General features: G+C 49.1%; 3 protein-coding genes across 4 annotated transcripts in view; 2 read left to right on the forward strand and 1 right to left on the reverse strand.

Moving 5' to 3' along the window:
* The first annotated feature begins 1678 nt into the window (after positions 1 to 1678).
* B3GNT3 (UDP-GlcNAc:betaGal beta-1,3-N-acetylglucosaminyltransferase 3) lies at positions 1679 to 8169 on the forward strand. The gene is made up of 2 exons (XM_089535371.1): positions 1679 to 1737; positions 6208 to 8169. The coding sequence occupies exon 2, from the start codon at positions 6216 to 6218 to the stop codon at positions 7359 to 7361; it is 1146 nt and encodes a 381-aa protein (XP_089391497.1). The 5' UTR covers positions 1679 to 1737; positions 6208 to 6215; the 3' UTR covers positions 7362 to 8169.
* A 4070-nt stretch (positions 8170 to 12239) lies between these two features.
* LOC149308237 (cortexin-1-like) lies at positions 12240 to 17368 on the forward strand. The gene is made up of 3 exons (XM_089535372.1): positions 12240 to 12372; positions 12992 to 13145; positions 16245 to 17368. Exon 3 carries the CDS (start codon positions 16425 to 16427, stop codon positions 16680 to 16682), a length of 258 nt encoding a protein of 85 aa, XP_089391498.1. The 5' UTR covers positions 12240 to 12372; positions 12992 to 13145; positions 16245 to 16424; the 3' UTR covers positions 16683 to 17368.
* Positions 17369 to 17656: 288 nt separating this feature from the next.
* LOC149308238 (fibrillin-2-like) overlaps positions 17657 to 26145 on the reverse strand; it is a 70850-nt gene continuing 62361 nt past the window's right edge. For both annotated transcript variants that reach the window (XM_089535369.1, XM_089535370.1), the window contains 8 exons: positions 25793 to 25918; positions 24800 to 24922; positions 24435 to 24551; positions 24191 to 24319; positions 23900 to 24019; positions 22636 to 22867; positions 21471 to 21639; positions 17657 to 21195 (listed from right to left, as the gene is read on the reverse strand). In XM_089535369.1, coding sequence (XP_089391495.1) covers positions 20818 to 21195; positions 21471 to 21639; positions 22636 to 22867; positions 23900 to 24019; positions 24191 to 24319; positions 24435 to 24551; positions 24800 to 24922; positions 25793 to 25918 — 1394 coding nt within the window. In that variant the 3' untranslated portion in view covers positions 17657 to 20817. The remainder of the gene's footprint in view (positions 21196 to 21470; positions 21640 to 22635; positions 22868 to 23899; positions 24020 to 24190; positions 24320 to 24434; positions 24552 to 24799; positions 24923 to 25792; positions 25919 to 26145) is intronic.

A 26145-nucleotide genomic window follows, 5' to 3' on the forward strand; every position in this document is an offset into this window, starting at 1 on the left:
TGCTTGCACCAATAGGCCTTGCTGGCTCTCATGAATGCTAGCGCTAAGTACAGTCAGATGGATGGAAGGAAGGAAGGAAGAGAGGAAGGGAGGGCGGGAGGGAGAGAGAGAGAGAGGAAGGAAGGAATTTTTCCCAAGCCCAGTTAGCTTGGAAGGAGACATTTATTCAACTGGTTCCATTTCCCAAATTAAAACATCCAATTTTTTTTGTCATTTGATGTTTAATTTTTGGATTGAGGGAAAGGGATGGAGAAACACATATTTTTGATCTTTGGAAAAGAGGATTTAAAGCAAAGCAAACCAAAAAAGCCCCTTTCCTTGAAGCTTATGAATCATCGAGTTGAAGAAGTTCGTAAGGAGTTGAACTCCGCATGGAAAGAACAACCCTCCTTACTCACACGATAAATGTTCTTTTTCCTTCCGCTCGCCGAGCTGTAAATATAAATTTTGGTCCAGTTCTTGACATCTGTAATTTTAACCAGTCATGCCGCTCCTCCCTTCTGTGTTTCCAAAGCATGTATTTAATCCCAAGTGCGTATTTGTACCTCTCCTATTCCAGCATGACTTTCAGAAGGAAAAAAAGAGAAAGCAAAATGCACGGGAGGCATTATTTGAAAACGTTCGTGCGATCGAAGGAACGGGTTGCATCAGACCGATGCAGATTTAGCCAGGCTGGTCATAAGACAAATTCTGAAGTGCATATTTTGGTAATAACAAATACCTTTGTTTAGGCAGCTCCAAAAAAGGCGCAGGAGTTTGACGGTTGGGTTGATAAAGGAGAGGCTACAAAACGGCCTTTGCACCAGAGAGCAAGACGAAAAATTAGAGTTGGAAGGGACTCTAAGGATAATCTAGTCTGACCCTTTATCCTACAAAAATACACAACTAAAGCACTCTCAATACCTCCAAAAATGGAGACTCCCGCGCCCGCCGAAGCCGTCCGCATTCCTCCCTCAAAGGGCTCTTTCAGCCAAAAAGTTCTTCCTGATGTTTGGGTGGACTCTCTCTCCTTGCAGTTCGAATCCATTGGTTTGCGTTCTAGGTTTTATGTGTTTTAACCCATGCTGTACCCGGCTTCAACCCTTGGAAAGAAGTGGGTAAGACCTCTATTAATGTGGTTGTGATCATTTTCATGTTAGACAATTATTGCGCCATGGTTCCACTTTAACCACCATGTGGCTGCTTCCTAAGGAAAGTAGGGCTGCATAGTTTTACGAGGTGCTTCGAATTCTCTAACCCCAGGATTTCATAGGATGCCACTTTGCCAGTTAAAATGGAACCATTACACTGTCTTTCTGTAATGCAAACTGTCCCCTGAGTCTGGGAGCATTAGGAAACAAGCGCTCTCCATCTTCTTTTTGACAACCATGTCTCTCCTATCCCTTTATCACATCTTAAAAGAGAAAGTGCTAACACTCCCAAATGGTCCAATCCCCAAAAGAGAAGGGCTCTAGTGCCTCAATGTTGTCCCTTTGGAGCGCGAGATGAAGGGTGCCGACTTTGCCCTTGCCAAGGCTGCCTGCTTGGAGCAGAGGGGTGCCATTCCATGGTTCCTTTTTCTCTCTTGCCTTTGCTCCAATCCCTGCCTTGCTTTGCTGGGCCTGCCCTTACCTGCTCAGGCGAGATGGCCCTCAGGTGTGCTCCAAGGCGGGGCTGCAGCAGTCAAGAGCAGGGGAGCCTGGAGGCAGCACAGCCAGCAAACAGCTGAGAGGCAACTGCAGAGGAGCAGGCGCCCAGGTAAGGCCCCGGTTTATTGGCTTTTCCGAAGCATGGGCCGCCTTTTCCTTGGTGGAAAAGCAAGCCCACCATCCCTGAGAGAAGAGGGACCCGTTGATCAGAAGGAGACACAACTGGGATCCAGAGGGCAGGGCTTTTCAATAGCCAGGGCCTGGATCAGACATTGGAAGCATGGCTCTTTTGAAAGAAAACAGCACACTCTGGGAGTTGGAGTACAGAAAGTACCTTCCCCAGCATCTAGATTTGGATGAAATTGGTGGTGTTTTCTTTTTACTGATCATCCTTTTCTTTCCACATTGGCTTTTTGGCATCCATTAGGCATTTGTGGTAATTATTACCTGATCATTTTCTCTCCAGTGCCGGTTCCTTACTGTTTGCAAAGATTAATGTTTTAAGTCGAGTGCCATCATTCTCTTCTGAGGATCAGAAGATATCCTTCTTGCTCTCAGCTGGGTTTGGACCAAGTTTTTAGCCATGGAAAAGAGGCAACACAAAGCAAAACAAAACCACAACACTGGGGCTAATTATAAATCAGAATTAAAGGGCTGCGTACAATCCGAGCGAAGGGTCTTTTGCCACCAAAATCAAATCCTATTCAAGTCAAACATTGCCATTCTTTGCCTTTTTCAGGATAGAAAGAAATAGCAAGGGATCGTGCAGCTCCTTTGAGACTTAACCAAGGAAAATGCATTGGCAGAAGAAGTTTCCATGGATGGACTTCAATATGTTTTGCCAGATGATGCATTTATTTATTGGATTTATATCCCACCTTTCTCCCAAAATGGGATTCAAGTCATTGGGCCTTGGCTATCTGTTAATTTATGTTAGTTTAAAATCAATTTCTCATGACCTCTTAAGGGCCTTTCTCTCTCTTTCTTTTTATTATGTGGTTGGGCTCCAGCTCCCAGCATTCCTGACCACTGGCTAGGGGATGATGGGACTTGCAGCCCAACCATGTCTGGAAGGCCACCATATTCTCATCCAAGGGCTAGATCTAGCATGGTCAGCCACATGAAATGTTGCCATTGAGACGGACGATCCGGTCACTCAAACTTGCCCCTGAGCTGCGTAGGGAATCAGTGGGTCAAAGACCAGAGCTTTCTGGAGGACCATTCTAAGTCCCTGGCCAAACTACAAATCCCAGAATTCCACATTAAATCCATTTAATGTGGGATCACTTTCCCCAACTCCAATCCCTGTTACAGCAACAAACCTGGACATTAAAACACTGGGCACATCAACAACACAGAAACAATGCAGCTTGGCACCACTTTTGCTCCATTTTAGGGAATGCTAGGGATGTGTAATAATAATACACATAATATTTGTGAGACACCAGCTCTCTTTGGCACAGAAGGCTAGAGACCTTGCAAAACTACAAATCCCAGGGTTCCCTAAGATGGAGTTGCAGCATTCAACAAGTGGTGTCGAACTGCATTATTTCTACAATGTAGATGCAACCAGCAAAGCTTCTGCCATCAGATCTGAATGCGAACCCTTCTAGATGTCGGACTGTAGTTGAAATGGGATCATAGCGCAATAACTCTGTGGTGCGGAATGGCCCTGGGTTCAGAACTGGAGCAGACCTTTTCTGGCCGCTCTGACTTTGCGGAGCCAAAAATGACACTCCCCTTTCCCCTTTAAACTGTTTTTTTTGGTGTGTGAAGGCAATGTTTGTTTAATCGTCCGGCGAATCTTAACAATGGCTCTCTGTGTGCTTTTCTTGCTCTTAAGAGCAACTCAAACAGCGTTAGGGAATGCAAGTGGTGTTTGCTCAAGGGCTGCTGGTTTTGGGAAGCCAGTCCAGTCTCCCCAGATCAGTGTTTCCACAATAAGGATCAGGAAAGACCTGGGGCTTAAGGGAAAGAAAGGGGTCCGCATTTAGATTAAAATGATATTGGGACTCTCTGCACTTGGCCCATCTATCGCTAGACTTTGCAAGCTATGCTGTTGAACCAGTGTTGCGCCCAGTCTGTGCTGGGAATACCGGGCTCAGAAGCCCACTCTTTTGCCATCCCAGAAGCCTAGAGGTTGGATGCCTGCCTCTCAGGGTCCTTAAAATGGCCTCTTCCTTCAGGGCAAAGGGCTGGAATAGATGGCCCTTGAGATCTAAGCTTCTGCGACAGTGAATGTGGAGCTCTTTTGGCCAGGACTGTCCATTTCCTCTTCCTTTTTTATGCAAGTTTAATCATTTTGGGGTTTTTTATTATTTGCAAAATGAAGGGGAGAAATGTGCTCTCCAAGGTGCTGAAATTAATCTCCCTTCATTCCCGGAATCTGGAACAGCTTCTGTCTCGCTTTGCACACTTTGCGGAGCCTCCTTGATGCACACTCATCCCTGACCGTTTCCCAGGGGTCACTTTGGCTGTTAAAGCACTGGACATTCTAGCGCCAGGGTGGGAGACGTGGTCCTCTTGGCTCTCAGGACCATGGGACTGTTAATCAGTTTATTAATATGAAAATAATAAAATAAGTGGACTCTGGGAGACCATGGTTTGTACCCCTGGTCAGCCATAGCAATGCACTGGGAGACCTTGGGCCATAAGTCACACTCTATCAGCCTCAGAGGAGGGCAAAGGCAAGCCTCCTCTGAACAAGAAAACCCCATGATAGGTTCACTTTAGGATCGGCATAAGTTGGAATCAACTTGGAGGCACACAACAACAACGACCATGCCACAGTATAGTCCGAACTCATTTGCACATCTTCCTCTGAATTATCTAATGCCACATGGCTATGAATTCCTTAAGCCACACATTCCCAAGGTTCATGTAGTCCAGAGTTCAAATCCCAGACTGTGAAAAAGTAGGACGGTGCATAAATCATGCGGCTCATGAACATGTTTTCGGGGCAAGGCAATTTTGGCAAGCATCCTCGCACAATATGTCCTTCCCTTTCTGTAGCCCTTCCCTTGTTTTTCCATCATGGGAAGGTTTTCCATCATGGGAAGGTTTTCAGAAACTCTGCCTTAAGAAAAGCCCAGTTGGGTTTTGGGCAATCCTTGAGTCACATTCCCTCTGAGGGTCTCAGGATCAGAAAGGATCAGTGAGATATTGTTGAATATTATTTCTGCAGTGCGGAAGAAGCCCGTTTCACTAAAGGCTTTCAGGTGTTACCGGCTGGACTTTTGGACCATCTGTGATTGAAATTCTACCCTTAGTGACTCTCACAGCCCCTGGCCTACCTTGCAGGGTGGTTGTCTGAGGCCAAAATGGGGGGGGGGGAGAGCCACGTAGGTTGTGAAGGAAACTAATTGCAAGTATGCATAATAATATGTGTGTCATGCTTTGTACTTTGTGGGGATTAAATGCGAGGGCGAGGTGTTTCCTCTTCGTGGCTGGACGCCTTCTCAGCCTCGCACTCACACCCCGAAGGAGCCAAAAGCCCTCACTCTCCTCTGTCTGCCCTTCAGCTACGCTGCCACTTTCCTTCCTTGCCAGACTGGCTCTTCCAGTGTGTGGCCTTCATAACACCCTTCGCTCTCAGGCCTCTTTTGTCCTGCCCTTGGAAAGGCAGGGTGTGCCCTCCGTCACCGACCCAAACAAGGAGGGACAAAACTCACTACACTGCCCATCATCCTGGCCGTCCCAAGCCTTGCATCCTCTGCTCGCCTCTTCCCAAACTGTGCAGCCTTCCTTTCTGGCCCTCCTTTGCGGCCCGAGTGCCTTGAACCCAGGACACTGGTCTGGATGCCGCTCTTCACACATTCTTGTCATTTGCTGTCAATCAGACTTTGATGTACATTGATTTCACTATACATCTTAGGCCCCAGAATAACCTCCCAGTTCTACCAGTATCAGGAAGAAAAGCAAAAACAAATCTGAGCACACTGTTAAACCAAAAGCCGCCGAGGGCAGAGCTGGCAGCTGCCTTTGCTTTTATTGCTCTCTCGCTTGGCAAATAAAATTCCCTTTCTTCCTTACATAAAGATTGTTATCTGCAAGGGCTTCACACATTGGCAGGACTGGTTGCGCCTCTGACCCTACGTCTCCCTTGAGTTCATCATCACCTCCTTTTAACCCTCCTTTGTATGTTTCTGTGGCTGCTTTGTGTGTGTTTTTTCCTTTCAAAAAGAAAAGAGACAGAAATGCCAGGATTCTGATGGTATCTCACAAGTTTAGAAGTGTTTGGACATAGTTGTCTGATGTGAAACTTCTGCACATTAGGATGACTGTAACACACTCCACATGGGGCTGCCCTTGGAAACTGTTCAGAAACCTCAGTGGGTCCAAAAAGCTGAGGTGGGCAAAGTGCTGACCAGGGCTGGGTCCAGGGAACCCACAACTTCACTGCCTTTGGCTTATAATTCATGTGCCAGAATGAGCTTTTGACAGGGTTGTACCATGATTTTATTGCATGTTATATGGTTTTAACTGTTCTTTATTTTTACAAAACCTTTTCACCAGTTGTACCAAGAAGAGTGTGTCATCCTGTGTTGTTCATCCGCTCGCATCTCTCTTTCTCTTTCAGGGGGAAGAATGGTCCGCGGCTGGATCTACAAAGTGGAAGCCATTATCCTGAGCCTGGTTGGGTTCACCGGCTTCCTCTTTCTTCTCCAAACCAATGATTCCCAGGATATCCACATCCCAAAGGAAGCCAGAGAAAACCTGGCTCTGATCCCAGCCACCCCAAAGGGAACCCCCAGACCCATTGCCGAGTGTTGGGCAAACGCATCAGTGGGCAACGTCTCTGGCTTTGCCGAACTCCCGGATCACATCAAGGACTTCTTGAGGTACAAACACTGTCGGACATTTCCGCTCCTCCTGGACATCCCAGAGAAATGCGGCCCTCCCGACTCTTCTCACCTTGTCTTCTTGCTCCTGGCCATCAAATCCTCACCGGGGAACTACGAGCGCCGCGAAATCATCCGCAAGACATGGGGAGAAGAGCGGACCTTCGAGGGGGTCCGCATCCGGAGGGTCTTCCTCTCTGGCGTCGCCTCCAGCCCCCGGGAGACCCGCAAGCTGAACCGCCTCTTACGGCTGGAGACGGAGGAGCACCGCGACATCCTGCAGTGGGACTTCCAGGACAGCTTCTTCAACCTGACCCTCAAGCAGGCCCTCTTCCACGCCTGGATGGAGGCCCGATGCCCAGGGGTGCGCTTCATCTTCAACGGTGACGATGACGTCTTCGCCAACACTGACAACATCGTCCGCTACCTGCTGAGTGTCCCGGGGGCCGGCGACCAGCACCTTTTCGTGGGCCAGCTCATCACCAATGTGGGCCCCATCCGTGAGAAGTGGAGCAAGTATTATGTGCCGGAGCAGGTCACCGCATCCAAGTCCTACCCACCGTACTGTGGCGGAGGGGGCCTCCTCATGTCCGGCTACACCTCCCGTGCCATCTACAAGGAGTCCCTGGCCCTGGAGCTCTTCCCCATTGATGACGTCTACCTGGGCATGTGCCTCCAGAAGGCAGGTCTGGCCCCTGCATCACACATGGGCATCAGGACGGTGGGCGTGAGGGTGCCCTCCTCCAAGCTGGAACCCTTTGACCCCTGCTACTACAAGGAGCTGCTCCTGGTGCACCGCTTCGTTCCCTACGAAATGCTGGTGATGTGGAGGGACATCCACCGGCCGGACTTGGTCTGTGGGAAGAAGGTGGCTGTCTATGGCAGCCTCTGAGCCTCAGGAGGAACTTTACAGGCAGCGGACTCTACTTTGTCCCTTCCTCCTCCGTGGTTCTGCAAAGAAGGAAAGGAGAAAGCCGATCAAAGGAAAGATAGGTGCCAAAGATGCCAGGAAGGGGTCCTCCAGGGCTGGGCAGTGGCGGCCGGGAGGATGCTGTTAAGGGCTCCTGTTTCTCTTTTTGTCTCAGTGAATCCTCACTGGCTTGGCTTGGCTTCAGATGCCTTCTCTCCAACTCATTTCTCCTCCTTCCTCTTCACCTCTTACAACACCAGCAGAAGCAGCCCAAAGTTTCTCCTAGTCCTTTGATAAATATTCTAGCGTTGTCTCCATGGAAGATGCCTCAGTCGGGATTGGGACCCTCCTCTCAATGGCTTCTTTGGCTCTTCAGGGGAGATCCATGTCACACTCCTGAATCCTTTCAGGATATAAGCAAAGGAAGGGTGTCTCCAGACCCAGGAATTGATATTATTATTGTTAGCATTAAATTACAAATGTGGAGAGTTGCGTGTCTTTGTGGCAGTGGTGGCTCCACTCTATTGTTCTTTAGCTATGCCTTCTTCAGACCAGTTGCTCAAATCGGTGCGCTCTGGACTGTTTTTGTGGCCCTGCGGAGTTGGTGGCCCTGAAAGGCCAAGGGTGGCCTCACCCCCTCAGTGGTCTGGGGCACCTTCTGCTCCCCTTCATCTATGGACAGGGTTCCCTCCCTGGCACTCGGTTCTAGGTGCTGCCTAGTTCCCATGAAAACTAGGATAATATCCATTAATTGTGTTGTAAAAATGGCGATGATAATAAAACAATTATTTTTCCTATCTGGAATGCCTGCTGCTTTGGATGCCACCTTTTTGGATCTGTTGTTGTAAGTGTGTGTGGGCAGGAAAGGCCATTGGGATCAGCCTCTCAGCTTGAGCCTCATGTGCTGCTCCATTGTGGTCTCCCTACTGCAGTTTCACTCTCTTGTGGCATTATTACTGCAGTTGCACTGTGTTGTGGTGTCCAACAGCGGTGACACTGCACTGAGGACACCACAACACAGTGGCACTGCAATAGAGACACCTTGCTGTTGGTCAGCCCTCTGGACCATGCTGTTGCGGTGCCATACTAGTGCTCCCCTCTGCACCTTGCTGTCATAGCACTGTAACAGTGTGGCCCATTGGACTTCACTGTCATTCAATCCCACCGGACCTTGATGTCGCAGCGCCACACCAGTGCAACCTCTGGAACTGGTTGTCAGTCTGGACCTCAATGTTATGACAGTGTGACAGTGCAATCTCCAGACCTCACTGTCAGTCTGTCCCTCCACACCTCACTGTTGCTGATATAATAATAATAATAACAACTAACAGTATATATGCCCCACTCCCTTCCATGGTAGCATTCTCTGAAGAATAACTTTGCATTTATATCAATGTTTTTAGGTTTGATTTTGTAATGTCCTACATTTCGCAGTGCCTTGTCCTCTGTGGCTATGACACCTGGTCACTAGATGTGCAATTGCAGCCACCGGAGGGCGCCCGAGTGGAAGGAAGGGGGAGCTTTGGAGGATTCGGAGAGACAGGAGGCAATGCTCTCTTTCAGCCACCAGAGGGCGCTTCAATGGGAATGCCAGGGGAAGGAATTCGCGGGTTAGAGGGAAATACTCTATGCGTCCCTGCTGCCACAGGAGGGCGCCCGCGAGCAAGTAATGCTATTATGGTCCCTATGGACTTGCGCCCTCTGGTGGCGGGAAAGGGGCGTTCTTTTCTGTCTCTCCCCAAAAGCAACGAAAGGCTTCATTCTTGGCTCTCGGGCGCCCTCCGGTGGCTGTATTTGCACACTACAGCCTCCTCAGCATTTTTCGGCTCCCAAATGACCAATTCTTTATATTTTCCTGCAAAGGGGCCTTGTAACACCTCTCAGACTAGCCCTTCGGGAAAGTCAATGTTTGGGGTGTTGGACTGGAGAGTACTCCCCATCATCCCCAGGAGGCACAGAAAGTGCGGGGGAGACTCCCACTCAACCATCCTCAGCCCTAGAGCCCTTAAAGCAGTTGGACTATACAGTACAGTACTTCCCATCATCCTGTCCCCACATGCTGTGCCTTGTGAGGATGATGGGAACTGTCCTCCAAGACCCCCCCACATCCTGTACCTTGTGAGGATGATGATGGGAACTGTCCTCCAAGACCCCCCCATGCTGTGCCTTGTGAGGATGATGGGAAGTGTCCTCCAAGACCCCCCCCCTACATGCAGTGCCTTGTGAGGATGGGAAGTGTCCTCCAAGACCCCCCCACATGCTGTGCTTTGTGAGGATGATGGGAAGTGTCCTCCAAGACCCCCCTACATGCTGTGCCTTGTGAGGATGATGGGAAGTGTCCTCCAAGACCCCCTCACATGCTGTGCCTTGTGAGGATGATGGGAAATGTCCTCCAACCCCCCCCCCCCCACATGCTGTGCCTAGAGAATGCATAAGGCGGGGGGACGCCTGAAGCCAGCCCCTCAAACGTTTCGGAACAAAATTCCCACAATCCTCTAGCCCTCAGGGGTGGTGGCCATGTTTTCCTGGGTGATTATGGGAATTGTAGTCCAAAAGCAATGCTGGAGCGCCCTCTGGTGACCGAAAGGGGCGCTCTGGAACGTGGATCTCAAGCCAAAGCGCCCCCTTCCCTGCTCTCGGGCGCCCTCCTGTGGCCGCATTTGGGCACATTCCACTCTCTATGGAGCACATTCCCCTCTTTATGGCTCGCCTATGGAGCTCCTGTTACTCTCCACAAGCAACGAAGGGGCCTCAGCACTACTCTCGCGCGCCCTCGTGTGGCTGCATTGCCACACCACAGCCTCCAAAATGAGTAGTGATTCCTAATAGGAGTAGTATTGCAAAGAGGGGGGGGGGGGAATTAATTCTGTTCAGGAGATATATAAACAGTCTGAAAAAGGGGGCTTCCAGAAAAGGCCATTCACCTTTGCTTTTTGTCACACAAATTATTTAACTTTTTTTAAAAAAAAACTTTTGAAAACTTGTAAAAAAAAATTTAAAAACCCAAATTTTATTTCTTTCATTTAAAAAAAAATAAATCAGACAAAAAAGTATGGACAATACAAAATATTATTTCCACATTTTTATGAAGGTTATTTTATTTGCATATCAGGCATTTTTCATGAGTTCTAATAACTGCAGATAAAAGCACCCTAACGCCTCTGAAGAAGGGGGGGAAACCACACGGAAAACGATGGTTAAAATGCAGGGAAACTACAGACAGAATTAAAACCGTTTCAGACCGACCCATTAAAAGGTCATTTTTCCTCCCAACTTAAATATCAGAATCCAGAAATTGGTGCTTTGCAAATAAAAACCAGTCCGGAGCTTAGCTCTTGTGAGATGCAGCCAAAAGTCTTGGTTGAAAAGCAGGAAATCTCCTTAAATTGCTATTTCTTTTGTGCATTCTTACCTGGGAGGAAGTTGCATTGACACCCCTGGGACTCAGAGGCCATAACAAACTACAAATCCCAGCATTCCATAGACAATCAAAGCGGTGTCAAACCGCATTAATTCTGCAGTGTGGACACAGCAGCCCTCCATTTACAACATGGGCCTACTTTGCAAGGCTGGTGTAAAAATGCCCCCTGCAAAGAACCTCTCAAACCCTAAATATTTAAAGGCATTTTTATCTGGAGTATACTGGATGGGTTTAAAAAGATAAATGTAATATATTGACTGTACAAATTAAAATGTTTATTACGATTGCTGCCCTACCTAAGTGAAGTTGGAAGCAAAGAAATAAGGCAAAACCAATTATTAGCTTTTGGGAAGGAAAGCGCAGTATGGAAATGGGAGACCTGCAAGTCAAGATCGGTTTTTGCTAAGCAGCAGCACAAGTTGAAGGAAACAGTCCCTGCAGACTTGAGAATAATACAGGTCTTGCAAAATTAATAATGTAAATTTGGGGGAAACAAGGAGATCATACGCTCCCACCATCACCATAGCTACCATCCTCACTGGCGCGGCTGTTCGTGACTCTGGTTTCTTCATATATCTCTACGAGAAATATTAGGAAATGATCATGCCTAAAAAAGCGAGGAAGGCTATGCAACAGATGGCAGCATCTGCAGACACACACAAACCCACTTCACGCCTGGAAAAACCAAGGGATACCTTGCGATTATAGCAGGAGATTAGAAGGAAAAGGTCTAAGAATAACAGTAATAATAATAATAACGGCAATAAAAATAATAGAGGTATCCACATTTTTGTATTTATGGTAAAGAGCAGGCTCCTGATGCAATCTTGGGGTTTTTAGTTCTCTTCCGGAGAGCTGGACTCTGGGTGTGTTTTGTGGGATGATGGTGAAAAGGAGGCGCTGGGTATCTCCTGGCACAACATTGGAGAAAGTGGTGATGATGCCAAACAGAGTCACACAAAGAACCCCAGCCCTAAACGTTTAAGGTAGCTTCCCCCCAACCTTTGGGACCCCAAAGTCCCCAAACCACCGCCAGCAGGGATGTAGCTAGGATTTTAGGAAGGGGGGGGGGTCCAGACTAGGTGCCACCATTATAATAGGGTTGGGTGTGGCAGCACAGCAGCACACACCATTTATTTTTCTAATGGAAGGGGGGGTGGTCCGGACCCCAAGAACCCCCCCCTTGGCTACGTCCCTGCTGCCAGCCCCCCAAGTCTGGGAACGGTGCCTCTCCTTCCCTCCCAAAGGTGGGTCCATCCTGACCCAGTGGCTGGAAGGGCAAACCTGCCCTGTGTTCTTTGCAAAAGGCCTTTAATCGGCTTATGTCCCTCTCAGCACATGGGTCCGCCTGCTCCCCTCCAAAGGCTGGATGGAAATTGGTTTGGTTCGGCTTAGTCCAGCCCCATCCAAGCCAAAACCTTGAGGACTGGAATCCTACTTTATCTGTTAAAGGAAGGACTGACACTCCATCTGAAATATAACCAGCCTAAAATGATAGAAACTCATGGCAGAGGGAACCTGCACTGGGGGAGACCCTGACATACTCTCAGGTTTTCTGCCCAGCGCTTCCAGGTAAGGCTGGGGATGAGGGGGATCCTAACTCTGGGTGGTCTGTATCAACTTCCCACAACCTAGCGTCTCCCAGATGCCTTGGACTGCAGTTCTCATCATCCCCTGACTGGAGCCTCAGGGTGACTAAGTCCATGGCATCGGAAGGGAGATTAGGAGGCTCAGGAAGGAGGGGCTGGTACATTTACAAGTGTGGACTAATAGATATATATATATTTCCCTGGGAGGCTTAAATCCAGGAAGATAAATGAAATCGTCCTCAATTAATGGTCTCCTTCCGATCGCTGGCGCCCATTATCCCCAATTGAGCAGGAGGCACAAAGTTGGCGATGGAACAGGCAGCAGCGAAAGGGAATAAATCTTGAACTTTCCACGAAATCGGATTGGAGATGATTAATCTGAGATCCCTGCCTGGGAGGGTCCCCCCGGTTTGGCTCCATCTCATTAGGAGCCCCCCGCCTCTGAGCATGGACAGATGGCGCTTCCCTCCAATTGGCGAAGGGCGAAGGGTGGGCAATGGCCTGGGCCTGGTGGGCGCCATCCCCCCTTCCTTCCCGCTCTGCTTGCGCTGCTTCCTTCATCCTCACCTTTTGCTGGTGCAATTGATGCTCTGTCTCCATAGGAACCGGTTGTCTGGGGGTGTCTGCCAAGGACCACTTTCTCCCAGCCTCTCCATCGCTATTGCTGCCTCCTCTTCCTCCCCTTCTTCCCTGGGGAACAGGCGCGGCCGGCGGCTCGGATGAGGACCAGAGGACTAGGGCAGCACCGCTTCACAGGTAAGTCGTTGCTTCGTCTTCCAGAAGTTTAGGAAGGGGGTGTGTGCTCCTGAGTCAGAGAGAGAGAGAGAGAGAGAAGAGTTTCACCAACAGCTCCCCAAGACACGCCATGCCTCCCCGAATCTTGGCCTCGCTCCTGGATGACAGGTCCCATCGCCCACAAGGCAGAGGTGATGGGAGCTGAAATCCAGATGGTCAGTTCTGAATCGAAATTAATTTCTGAAAAAGAAAAGCTACCCCATTTTGTTTTGTTTTGGCCTCAGAGGCTGGCAGGACTTGGCTGGGCTCAACGAACGCAAGCGGCCGTTTGGGTCGGAGGGTTTGTGTTTTGGAAATGTCTGAGGCTGGGGAAGGCGAGGCTGAGATTGTGTGTAGTTTAATGGTGTGTGTGTGTGTGTGTGTGTGTGTGTATGCCTGTGAAAAAGGTGTCCAAAGTGTAAATGCCTTAAATTAAAGCCCTTGAATGCAGCAGGAACCATCTTCTGGGTCACTCTGCTCCATCGGTCAGTCTCTCTGGACAAAGCGTGAGAGGCCCCTGTCCTGCCTTTGGGTCACTCCTTTTCCCTTAGACACTCCTCAAACCACCTGTGTCTTTGATGGCTTTGCCGCCAAAATGACTCCCAACCTCTGGGCATGTGCAAAAGGCTCCTTCTTCCCTACAAAAGTGATCCCAAGCATTACCTTGCCTCTCCCCATGTAAAGCATGCCATTTGAGAGCTCCAAAGGCTGACTGGGGGGATCACACAGCCCTGTAGGGAAGGCACTCTGCGTATGTCCCAGGGACCTTTGTTTCATCCCATTTACAAGGAGTAGGCTCGTCACTGGAAAGAAGAACCTAAAAGGAGGGAAGATGTGAAAACCTTGCAGCTGGACAGGTGGGCTGAGTCCTCTTTGCAACATAGGGAAAGCAACAACCCACCATCTTGAACTTAGAAACGTTCCTTTTCTGGACTGCAACTCCCAGAATCCCCCAAACAGTGCCATCCATCCTCCCTGAAGGATGCTGCAGTCCAGCAAAGAGAACTTTTCCGAGCTTTGGTTTCTGTCCCCGATATCCGCAAAGCAAAGCTTGGGAAAAGAATAAAGGTACACATCAGAATAAAGAAACTTGGATCTCCAAAATCTATGGAAAAAATTGGAAGGGAGGGTGAATGTCACAGAACTAAAAAAGTGGAAGAGATTCCCAAGGGCCATAGAGTCCATATAGTCCAGGGCTGTGTGCTTTGCTTTTCCCTCCCTGGCTCTTTTGCACGGCTTTTGCACAACTTTCTGCGCACACCCATCTGGCGCTTTCCACCCCCATCTTTCAATCCGCCGCTGCAGTGAATTGAAAGGAAGACGTAAATCCCATAATCTGGAGGGATGGGCAGCAGCCTCCAAAGGTTATAGATTAACAGGAGAAGGGACCTTCTGGAAAACAGCCGGGTGGGATTTGGAGGGCACCTGGCCTGGGAAGGAGCCACAGAACAATCCCCTGCAAACTGGCAGTAGACCAGGGAGGCCGGGTTGGCAGGAGCCAGGAGTGCCAGGCCGCTTGGTCCAGAGGGTCAGTGGTTCCGCTGGGGCAATGGGTCCAGCCTCGGAGGGTGCAATGCCCTTCTTCTTCCTCAGCCCTTTCCCAAATCTCCTGACACTTCTGCTAGCACCAACATTTTTGCACGTTACCTGAGTAGCCGAGTAGCCATAAACTTATCTTGTGGGTTGGGAACACTCTCCAGACGTTGTGGGACTGGGATGCCTAGCATTCCTTACTGCTGGGAGTTGTAGTCCAACAGTCCACACAGTTCCCATCCCCTCCTGTGCCAGAAGAAGGCAGGCTTCACATGCTCAGAGGTCTTGTCTTCTTCAGCCATCCCTCTTGTGCCACAGTCGGTTACATCGCTTTCCGTGCCATTCCCGGTCTTCCAGCTCTTTCTTCGGAGTTGCTATGGCCATGACTGAGCCATGAGCAAACCTTTTGGGGAACAGCAAGGAGGGATGGAGAGCAAGAGGCTCTTTCCTTTATTGCAAAAGTCTCTGGCTCAGTCCCCTTAGAAGCTGGGACAGCCATGTTCTTGGAAACCCAGCAATTGAGCAACAGGGACCAGGATTTGTAAACTGGATGTACCTTGGAGGCTGGGGCTCTTCATTCTTGAGCTCAAAGGGAGCCCTGGGTTTCCCAAAATGTTTTGTCTCAGGAAGGAGAAGACATGGATCTAGGCTGCAAGGCAAAGACAAACCTGGCAAACCTCCTCTGAAAAAAAGTCTTGCCAATAAAACCTTGGGAGGCCACACTGAATCAGAAACAACCTGAAGGGACACAAGAAGGAACAGAAGTGGTTCCCATTTCATAAGGTGAGAAAGTCAGGGAAGTCATGTAAAAAACCTGCTCACTCTCTGGCTATACTAGTTTGGGTTCCAAGGAGCAGATAGAGAAGCCTTGGTTGCTGCACCAATTCGGTTCGGGAAATGTTTGTGTTTGGGTGTGCTTCTAGTGCTGACCAGCTTGCAAAAATGCTAAGCAAAGTGCGTTTGTTGGCTTGGGTGACAGTCAGCTGTGGCCAACAGAAGCTGGCAAAAGAAAGGAAGCACCCTTCAACCTGGGCACAGAAGCTTTGCAGGGCTAGAAGCCAAATTCTGATTTGGGAGAACTTCCTATGGTCTGCATCCCAAGAAGTACATGAGTTGGGTGGGAAAGCGGGGCAAGGGCAAAGCCAAGTAGGCAAGCAAAGCACCATTCTTACAACTACGGACCCAGTGTCCCCATGGCACACTTTCCAGGGCTGCCAACCAGAGCTCAAGTTATTTTCTCAAACAAATGCTTTGCTTTTTGTTCACTACTTTTAAGCACTTGCTGGTTCTCAGTTTTTTAAACGGGCGGCTTATCATGCTGCTTATTACATTTCAATCATTTACCATTTATTTATTTTTTAAATCTAAAACTACAAATATGATTAGGAATCACCACGCGGTGCAATGTTTCAAGAGGCACTTCGAACCTGTGCAACACCCTGAAATATTCAATAGGCTGGTTCTTAAACTATGTGTCTGGGTTCTCCCAAGGCATTATAAAAGGAAACATTTCCTGACCATGACCTGCCATACCTTTATGTTTTCCAGGAAACTGTGGCACGTAGCTAGCTTTTCTTCACCACCAGCACCAACCACCACCAAATAAATATTTGGGTTGCAAGGAGCCTTACCAGGAAAAGCCGCGTTTCCAGCGCAGCCTCATCGGCGAAGGATGCAGGCGCTGTGAGGCATTGGGCCATTCCTCTGCAATTGCGGTGCTCCGGTGCCATGGAGGATGCGTCTACTCTGGACTACGAACTGCTGTCTCCAGGCCAGATGGACCCTGGACCCGGGGCCCTCCTTGGCATGGATGTGGAGCAGAAGACTGTCTTTGCCTTTGTCATCTTCCTCCTGATCTTCCTGGTGATCCTGATGGTGCGCTGCTTCCGCATCCTCCTGGATCCGTACAGCCAGATGCCCGCATCGTCCTGGACTGACCACAAGGAAGGCCTGGAGAGGGGGCAGTTCGACTATGCCCTTGTCTGACTCTGGACGCCAGCCGACCCTGCCAAGACGGCGCTGTGGAGGGAGTGGTCAAGGGGCAGAAACCCTGGGATCGTCCTATTCTCATATTGGCTCTTTTCTATGTGGGGATATATGTTTTTAGACAAGGAAGCGGTGGGAGGGAGATCAGTCCAATTTGTTTAATCCTGACCACAACAGACCCATCTGACTCAATGGGACTTGCATAGTGGTGGCTAACAAATCCCATCATTTCAGTGGGTCTAAGTGGAGGCATTTCCCTTCCCCTTTGCGTCTGGTGTGCCCCCCCCCCCAAGTCTTTTGTGATGTGTCGGTCAGGGGCTGGAGGGTGGGTCAAGGGAAGGGTGTTGTGTTGCTGCAGGTGTGGTGCTGGTGGTGTGCATGTGTGCATAGGAACCAATGCGTAAACAGCGGGGAAAGAGAAGTCCGATGTGCTGGAGTAAGGAGTCGGGGCCAGTGTTTGGAGGTGGAAACCCCTGATCCTTTCCCCAGGTGTTCCTTTTTGGATGCTGCCAATAAATAAGAAAGCATCTTGAGCAAAAAGCTTGCTGGGGTGTTTAGTAGTCAATGGTGCCTATTGGCTTCCATGTTATCAGAGGCTATGAACCGTAAGATGCTTTGAACCCCATTTTGGGGAAAGGCAGGATATGAATCAAGTAGAATCTGTCTCAGGGTTTAGACCAAACTTTGAAGAGCGTTATCCCAAGCGCTGGACTAATTTAGTTATTGGGCTCAGCCCCTTGTATATACTCCCTTTAAGAGCCAGAGTGGACCTGCCTCCTGACTAACCACTGGCTCTGGACACATCCCTTTGGCCCTGGTCCAGGGAAGAAAGGCGGCAGCAAGTCCGCCTGCAAGGAAATGCTCCTTCCTTTGGCCTGTTGCTCCCAAAATCCCCCCCAAGCCAGCAACAATGCTCTGTTGAGGCCAACTGGAAACAGACAAAAAGGAAAAGGCTGCAACAAATTTAACCCAAAATAACTTTATTGCCGCCGCCGCTGCTGCTCCTGGTACAAAAACAAAACAGGTGAAGAGCAGCGGTTCCCGGTCTCAGTGCCATGTGTGCGGCCGGCCCTCCCGCAAACTGACCACTGGCCCACGGGGGAAATGACCCACAGACTGGGCTGGGAGGAGGCCGCAACAACTCCACACCCACACAAAAAACGCTCACCCACACATGCACACACGCACCTGCCTGCACACAGACACACCCCTTGGCTAAGCGATTATTACCATTGTCATTAATAATATTATTATTATTAATAATAATAAAGGGAGGGGGAGCACCGTTTGGCAAAACCCCAAAGGACAAGTTAGGGGAACAGCAACCACAACAACGACGACGACAAAAGCCAAGCTGGCGAGGGTATTGTGAGGTCTGTCGCGCCAGCCTAGCGCCTGCCCCCTTCTCTGGTGCCGGAGGCTTCAAGTTTTTGAGAAAGGATGGGAAATCTCCATGCCACCCAAGGGACACGTCTTCCTGGGCAGGGCCTTAGCAAATAAAGGGGCATGCCCCCCCCCCCCCCATATGACATGCATTTTAGCTCAAACCTCTCACAGGTTTAAGAGTTAGAATGGAAAGAGCCCAGAGAGAAGCCAGGGAAGTGCCTGGGGAAGCGGGGCACCAGGAGGGCCAGGCGCAGCCTCAGGGCCTGGGCTTCCCCATCCCTGTTTTTCAGCAGCCCAAAGAAACGTCCCAAGACCTTTCGGAAAACAAAACGGAGCAGGTATGGAATGGAGCAGAACGGAAGCAGAGTGGCTGACCAAGATGGAGGGATTAAGTGCACTGATAAGCGGTATAGAAATGGACTTGCTATTGCTATAAGATGACCCAAGGCCCAGAAATGACTGGGGGAGCTGGGTGTGTTTAGCTTGGAGAAGAGAAGACTGAGAATTGATAGGATAGAGCCATTGGAATGGAGGCCATGGAGAAGAAGATGAGGGAGCGTGTTTTCTGCAGCTCCACAGACTAGAACATGAACCACTGGGTTCAAGTGACAAGGAAAGAGATGCTACCTAAACTTTTGGAAAAAACTTATTGCATGTAAAAGCTGTTCAACAGTTGAACAGATTGCCTTGGAGATCTTTAAGCAGAGGCTGAATGAGTGTTTTTCAAGAGTGCCTTAGTCAGGTATTTTCCTGCACGGCTGAAAGAAGTAGCCATTGCGGCCCTTCCACACTCCAGAGAGAGGTTGCCCAGCTAGTTCCAGGTGTTTGCCAAATGTGTAAATTCCCTCAGGCCTGGAGGCAGCTGGAAATGGAGACCCCCAGTTTGAAACGCTGGCTGGCATTGACTGGGATGTGAGACGCTCCCCCCCCCCCGCCCCAAAATATGCAATGCAGAGACCCTGAAATGTTTGCAGAGACAAAGTCAGATGGAAATGGTTAGTACCTGAGAGCAGGAGGGAGGTTTAGGTCCCAATCCCAAAATGTTTGCTTTCTCAAAATTCACACTGGGAGAAGATTCAGTGTTTCAGGCTCTTTAAAACAAATACAAAAAAAGTATAATCAACAACGATACAAAAAGCACCCAAAGGTTAAAAAACAGAAGTCTCACTAGGGCAGCTTCACTGCTACCATGCCCAAAAATTAAAAAGGAAAAGAGAGCAAACAACAATTGTGCTGTCTCTCTTAGGTCCAGGACACACAGCAGAAATAATCCAATTTGAGGCCACTTTAACTTCCCTGGCTCTGTGCCAGGGAATCCTAGGAATTGTAGTTTATTGTGGTGCCAGAGCTCTCCGAGAGAGGCGGCTAAATGTCTCACAAAACTATGGTTCCCAGGATTCCCTAGCATTAACCCAGGGCAGTTAAAGCGGTGTCAAACTGGATTGTTTCTGCAGTGTGTTTTGGACCTTAGAAAAACCCACCCAGCAGCCACTCAAATGAGGGGAAGGAAGGATGCGTCAGAAAGGAAGATGCCCGAACATTTGGAGAAAGAGAGGCCATTGCCTTGCTGAGGCACAGAAAAGATGACTTAGGAGAAGGGGAACTCTGGCCCAAGGAGGAACCCACTATTCAATATATATAGGCATATGGTACTGAGGGAACATGCTGCTGTGTGCCTTCCAAGTAATTTCTCACTTAAGGAGACCCAAGGCAAACCTATTGTGGGGTTTTCTTGGCAAGATTTCTTCAGATAGGCTTTGTCCTCCCCTTCCTCTGAGGCTCCTGCCCCTGCCCCAAACCCAAAGGAGAATTAAAGCCTTCCTGGAGAAATAACCACATGCTCCACAATGCACTTTGCTGCTGTTCAGTTAACTCTAGTGTGCTCCAAAGGCATGCTGTTCCACCAAGGATGCATCTTAACGGCTCTGGAAGAGGTTTTGTGGAGCTCTGAGAGTCCAGACCAGGCTAGAATAGTCCACTGTAAAGCAGAGGAAAACATAAAGGGGACAGAGAACGGCAAAATGCATCTTCTTGCCCTGAGGTTCTACTTCAGCATGACATGTGTCCCTCATCAATCACTTCCCATTTAGTGACACACAACTCTAGAATGAGTGAGAGGACAGAGCAAGGCATTTTGGAAACAGAAGCCCAGATCCTCTGTTTTTTGGGCTGGTGGTAGTTGTGGAAGCTGGACTTTGGTGCTGTTCCCATGTCCTTCTGCAGAGACTGGATCAGATCAGATTAATAATCCAGCACGGTTGGCTTGGTTTGGCTGTTCGCCCCCCTGCGATCCCCTTAAATGCAGGATCAAATGGACGTATGAGAGAATGAAAGCTGCCTTTCCCCCTTCAGATGAGGGAAGAGATCAAGGGCTACCTGGTCAAAGCAGAGGACTTACTAAGATTTCAGACTGACGGAACGAGGGGAAGGGGCTGGAGCACAGAAGCTACCGGCTGAAGAGTACAGATGTTGCACTGATGCCTTCGCCTGAGGACTGCTTCCTCGGACCTTTCTGAGAGTCTCACACTGAGAGCCAACCCCCACAGTGTGTGAGGAAAGGCTGGAAGCCTGAAAAAGAAAACATGGGGTTTGGAGAAGGGTACATTTCCAGGGCGGTTGTTCTGAGACCCCCAGAAGGTAATGCCGCTGGTGGAAGTGCTGCCTTTCATGGCATGGGGCATGGCGCAGGAGAGGTGAGTTGAAGCGCAGCCAAAGGGTCTGTTTCCGCTGGTGTCCCCGTGGGTTGGGTCTAAAAGAGGTGCAGCTGCAGCCTCATCTTGAGCCCCCGGCCAAGCTCCCCAGCAAGGTAGTCGATCTCCTTGAGAGCCTCCAGTTTCTGCATTTCCCGCTTGCGGAAGAGTGGCACGCTGACAATCTCCAGGCGGTAGGTGCCTGGGAGGGCCTGCTTGCGGGCCACATGGAGGTAGCTGAGGCCCTCTCTCTGGTGGATGTGGAAGTGGCCGCCCTGGTTCCCCTGAGCAATGATGTAGCGGACGCGGTTCTCCAGAGGAGTCAGGGCAGGAAGTAGTTCCAGTAGGTGCTCCTTGGGGCCCAGGCTGGAAAGATTCAGAGTCATGGCCAGTGGTGCATCCACGTCAATGCTGGCCAGGCTGACCGCTGGCTCATGCTGCGGGAGAAGAGAAGGGAAGAGAGAGGTCAGGCAGGGGAGCTCTTGGAAAATGTATTTTCTCAGGGATGTGGGGCAAAAGGAGAGCATTTCCTCCCCAAATAAGAAGTCTTCCCCCTCCAAATGAGATTCTTCTTCAGTCTGCTTGTAACGTATTTGAGGATCCCAAAGCAACACGTAGGGATCCTCAAGTACGTCACAAGCAGGACCCTACCTTAGGGCAGAGCATTTGGAAAGGGCTGGCCTGGCTCCCCTTTCCATCCCCCCCAATGCACCTGGTGTTTGCTGGTGCCATTGATGCTGCGCCGATGGCGCCCTCTCTTCGGATAGCCATTGATCTTGCACTCGTAGCAAGCCTCGGGTGACAACAGGTTCTCCTCTTCCTCCTCCGGCGGGGCTGGCAGGTAAGCCTCCTTGCCAAATCCTAGGCCTGAGACACAGTGCCTGTGCAGGTGGAACACAAAGGAAGGAATGGGCTTGCCTGCACCTGTCTTCCCATCCTTTGTGGCTCCATGGATAAGGACAAAGGGGTGTTTGGGGAGAGGGAATGAGGCCGACACAAAGCTTGTTGGAACAGCTTCACTAGCTAGTGGTCCTCATTTCTGGGAACAATTCAAACTATGTTTTGTAAATATGTTGTAAAACACCTTCAGTCCCAAATGGGGAAAAAGGCAGGATATAAATAAACAGAACAACAGCAGCAACCTGGACAACTAGAGTCCAAACTCTTTGAAAGACCCTTTCTTTCTATTTGTGCGTTTGGGAGCCTTAACATCCTCAAGAGATGGCTTTTTCTTGGTCCTACCACCTTCAGAGGCTCAGTTGAGGAAGATGCAAGAGACAGGGAGGCCTTTTTGGTGGTTGCTCCCAAGCACTGGGAGTCTCTCCTATGCAGCATCTGGCGCTGATTTCTCGGATGAGCAGGCTGACCTAGACCCACTTCCAATATGCTTAAGGGTTGGAGACAGTGTTGATGACAGGAGACAGGGCCTTCTTGGTGTCTGCTCTTAGGCTATGGGACTCCCTCCCACAAAAGGGTTGCTTGGCCTCCAGCTTCTCTTCTTATTTACCCAAGCCTTTGACTGTCAATAGGACACTGCAAGAGTTCTTGTAACTGAAGTAGCCTGTAGTTCCATCTTATACATTTGACTGCTCTCCTCTGGAAAACATTTCAGCTTGTCAATATCCATCTTGAACTATGATACCCAGAACTGGACACAGGAGTCCTCCAAAGGAGGTCTGATGATGGGAAGGCAACTTCCCTCGACCTGAACTCTGCGCTCTAACTCGCACCATCAATGTTCCTCAAAAGGTCACTAGCCTGTTTCAACTATATTCTGCTTTGACCTAACCTGGAAGCTGCCTTGGGTGCCACAGAGAAAGAAAGGGGTGGGTGGGATATACATGAAATAAATAGGTGGATAAAATAAGCGTCCTTACCCCTGCCCTGCCCGGAAATACCCGCTGGGGCAGCCGCACAGGTAACCGCCCTCTGTGTTGGAGCAGCCATAGCTGCAAGGGCTGCCACCCGCCGCACATTCGTTCACGTCCTGGCAGCCCCCAAAGGCCTGGTCGAAGTCGAAGCCGGACGGACAGATGCACTTGAAGCTCCCCAAAGTGTTGTAGCAAGAGGCCGAGCCGCAGGTCGAGGAGCTGGAGCACTCATTCTCATCTGCGGCCAAAAGGAAATGAATGGGGTGAGAAGTGGGTCTCTCTCTGTGTGTGTAACACCGCCCCCCCCATCTCTCCACATTGCACTGGAAATCCAGGGACGCTTTGGGGTCCCCTCCTTATTTCCTGAGTTTTCTGGTCCTACCAGCAAGACAGAGTTTCTTTTTTAATCCAATACTTTCTCGGTTGCTAGACTTCTCATTGTAATTTTTACCCTTCTGCTTCTTAAAGTTGGGCCTGCAGTGCTCTATGTGTGTGTGTGTGTGTGTGTGTTTATGTGTGCGCATTTTACTTCACTGCTTTGCAAAACTGCTCTGAGGCTGAGGAGAGGAGGGAGACGGTGGAAAGAGGAAAAACAACGGGGGAGATAGCCAGGATTCCCTGTTGCTCTTAAGGTTGTCGTGTGCAGGGGAGGTGCGTTGTCCCATTCATCACAGTAATACACGAGGAAGGGGAGACCATGCAAAACATTGCAAGTAACATGGTCAGTGGAAACTAAGTAACTTGGCTGGTGCAAAAAGTAACTTTTGTAAAAATAAAATGCTTTCTAGTTATTTGCAAAATTAACACATTCCTGGATACTTTCCAAACTAACTAGTTTTTCTGGGTACATGTAAAAGTAGCAGTTTCCTAGTTACAATTAAAAAGTAAAAATTTCCCATGCTATTTCTAAAGTGATTAAAAGGCATGCCATAACCTTTAAAGTTGACCCGTGCACCTGTGGAAGTAGGCTCAAGTCTACAAAAGCTCATGCTACCAACCACTTTCTTCCAAAGGTGCTACAAGATCCCTTTGCACACTGATTTTCCAGACTCACATGGTTAGGTTTTTGAATTCTGTTAACACTTATCAGTATGACTTTTCAAATTATGCCCTAGCAGCCAAGAAGAGGGTAACTTGTTACAAGTAACTATGTAACTCTGATGCTCCAGGGGGAAGTAACTAGCACCCCAGCATTGGCCTCTGTTCAGGGAATGGGGGAGAGGCCATTGCTCCTCAGGTGGGTCTCAGGGCATCCCAGTGACCCACTTACCCACACATTGGTTCCACTGGTAGTGCTGGACGTAGCCGTGGGGGCATCCGCAGCGATAGCCCCCCAGGACGTTCTGGCATCCATGTTGGCACCGATGGTTCCCATCACACTCATCCACATCTAAGACCAAAGCGAATGAAGGGATTAACGCCAGCCTCAGTCAGAAGAGGCAGAAACAGGTCAGCAACAGGAGCGGAAACTGGGAGAAACCTTGGCCCCTGTTTGCCACAGGACAGCATGCCTGGAGCAGCCTGCGTCCCGTCCTGAATCCATGCACCCTCCTCCACTTACCTTCGCAGCTGCTTCCAGAGACGTCAAGGGCAAAGCCTTTCTGGCACTCGCAATTGTAGCTTCCAGGGGTATTCAGACACTGTCCTTTGACCCCACACAAGGTGGGCTGGGAAGTGCATTCGTTGTTATCTGCACAAAGAGGGGGGGAAATCATACTTTTGGGATGGACAAGTCAGCCAATTTCTTTTTCTCATTTCCCCAGTGTTAAAAAATTTGGTGTCTTCCCAAATGTCCCAGAACTCACCAATGCAGGATGAATGGTGCTGGGTGAATCCCGGTGGGCATTTGCAGTTGAAGCCCCCAATAATGTTCACACACAGGAACTGGCAGTTATGCTGCTTCGTGGAGCATTCATCCAGGTCTACGGCCAGCAAGGAAACAAGCCAGGGTTACCCTGCACTCAGGGCTGGGAAAGGGGCTTTTGGAAAATAATTGGCTAGCTCACTACAGTTCCACCCCGACCCCTTATGCTGTTCCTTGCATAGGGATGTCAGGTAATGCTGTGATATCAAAGGTGATCATGCTACATAGCACTATGATGTGAGAGTACTATAGTGCATCATGACCCTATAAATTACATTTTTTTTTTAAATTCAGGTGGGAGCTTACCTTTGCAAGTCTTCCCATCTTCCTGCAGAATGTAACCCCTGGGACACGAACACTGGAAGCTGCCTTCTGTGTTCTTGCAGATGAAATTGCAGGGCTTTGGAGACTGGCTGCATTCATCCAGATCTGCATCCGGAAGAACGAGAGGCTGACTGGAAAGGCTCAGTAGACCCTGCCAGGCTCTCTTGCCCACTGTCTTAAAACCAAGCTCCCACACTTTGGCACAAGGGATCAAAATGCTTTTAGTAGAACGTGTTACTAAAGCTTCTGGGGCACAAATGTGTTTGTTGATACTTGCCCATGCATTTTAAATGGGCTTTAATTGCTTTTAAAATGCCCTGTTCTAAGTGCTAGCAGCTGTTAAATCCTTTTTATGGTTTTAAGATGCATTAAACTGATCAAACCACATTTTGTTGAATAGACCTCTAACTTCTTTGGAGGTTCTTGGAAAACACTTGAAGGTGCACAACAACAACAGTAAAACAGAACCTGGATGGCCATCTGTCACAAGGAAGGCTTGGATTGTGTCCTCCTCCATGGCAGAAGGGGGTTGGACTGGATGGGCCTTGGGGTCCATCCCCATTTTATTATTCTATGATCTTCAGATATAAGACAGGATACTAATTTTCACAGAGATAGATACATAGATAGTTGCTTGTGAGTAGGCTACAAGCCACTATCTTGTATCACAAAATGTACTCCCCTCCCTCCACCTCCCATGAAAGAGCATGAGGCAGCAACAAGAACCAGCACATGGACCATGTAGTATTCCTCCTCCAGTCTTGACTGAAGCTGTCTGTAACTAGAAAAGGAACTAGAAAAGTTCCAAAGAGAATATAATCACCCCTTGTTAAGTTAGGACTGTAATGGAAGGCAGGTAGGCTGTACTTAATGCAAGAAGGAAAAAAAGGGAGAGGGTGGGAATCAGTTACAAGCCACACATTATTTGTTGTGTGTTATTTCAAAGCCCTGAACCTGCCTTGGCGGCCTACCTACCCTGGCAAGCGGTGCCAGTGATGTCGGTGGTGTAGCCCAGCTGGCAATGACAACGGAAGGAGCCCAGGCTGTTGATGCACTGGCCATTTTTGCAAAGGTTAGGCAGTACTTTGCATTCGTCAATGTCTCCATTGAGAGTGGGAGGGAAAGAGAAAGAAGAAGAAAAATTAAATTCTCTATTAAGAACAACTGGGATGGTGATGATGGTATTTCCATCCTGCTTTATAGCAAAATATCTCAGGTTAAAACAATTTAAAACAATAGAAATAATGTAAACAAGCTGAAAATACAATAAACACACCGACAGGTTAAAACATGTTGCAAAGATTATTAGTGTAGAAAATTATCTGTGT

The sequence above is a fragment of the Sceloporus occidentalis genome, unplaced genomic scaffold (genome assembly GCF_023333645.1).
Source record: "Sceloporus occidentalis isolate IW3139 unplaced genomic scaffold, rSceOcc1.0.p SCAF_8, whole genome shotgun sequence".
Classification (NCBI taxonomy): domain Eukaryota; kingdom Metazoa; phylum Chordata; class Lepidosauria; order Squamata; family Phrynosomatidae; genus Sceloporus; species Sceloporus occidentalis.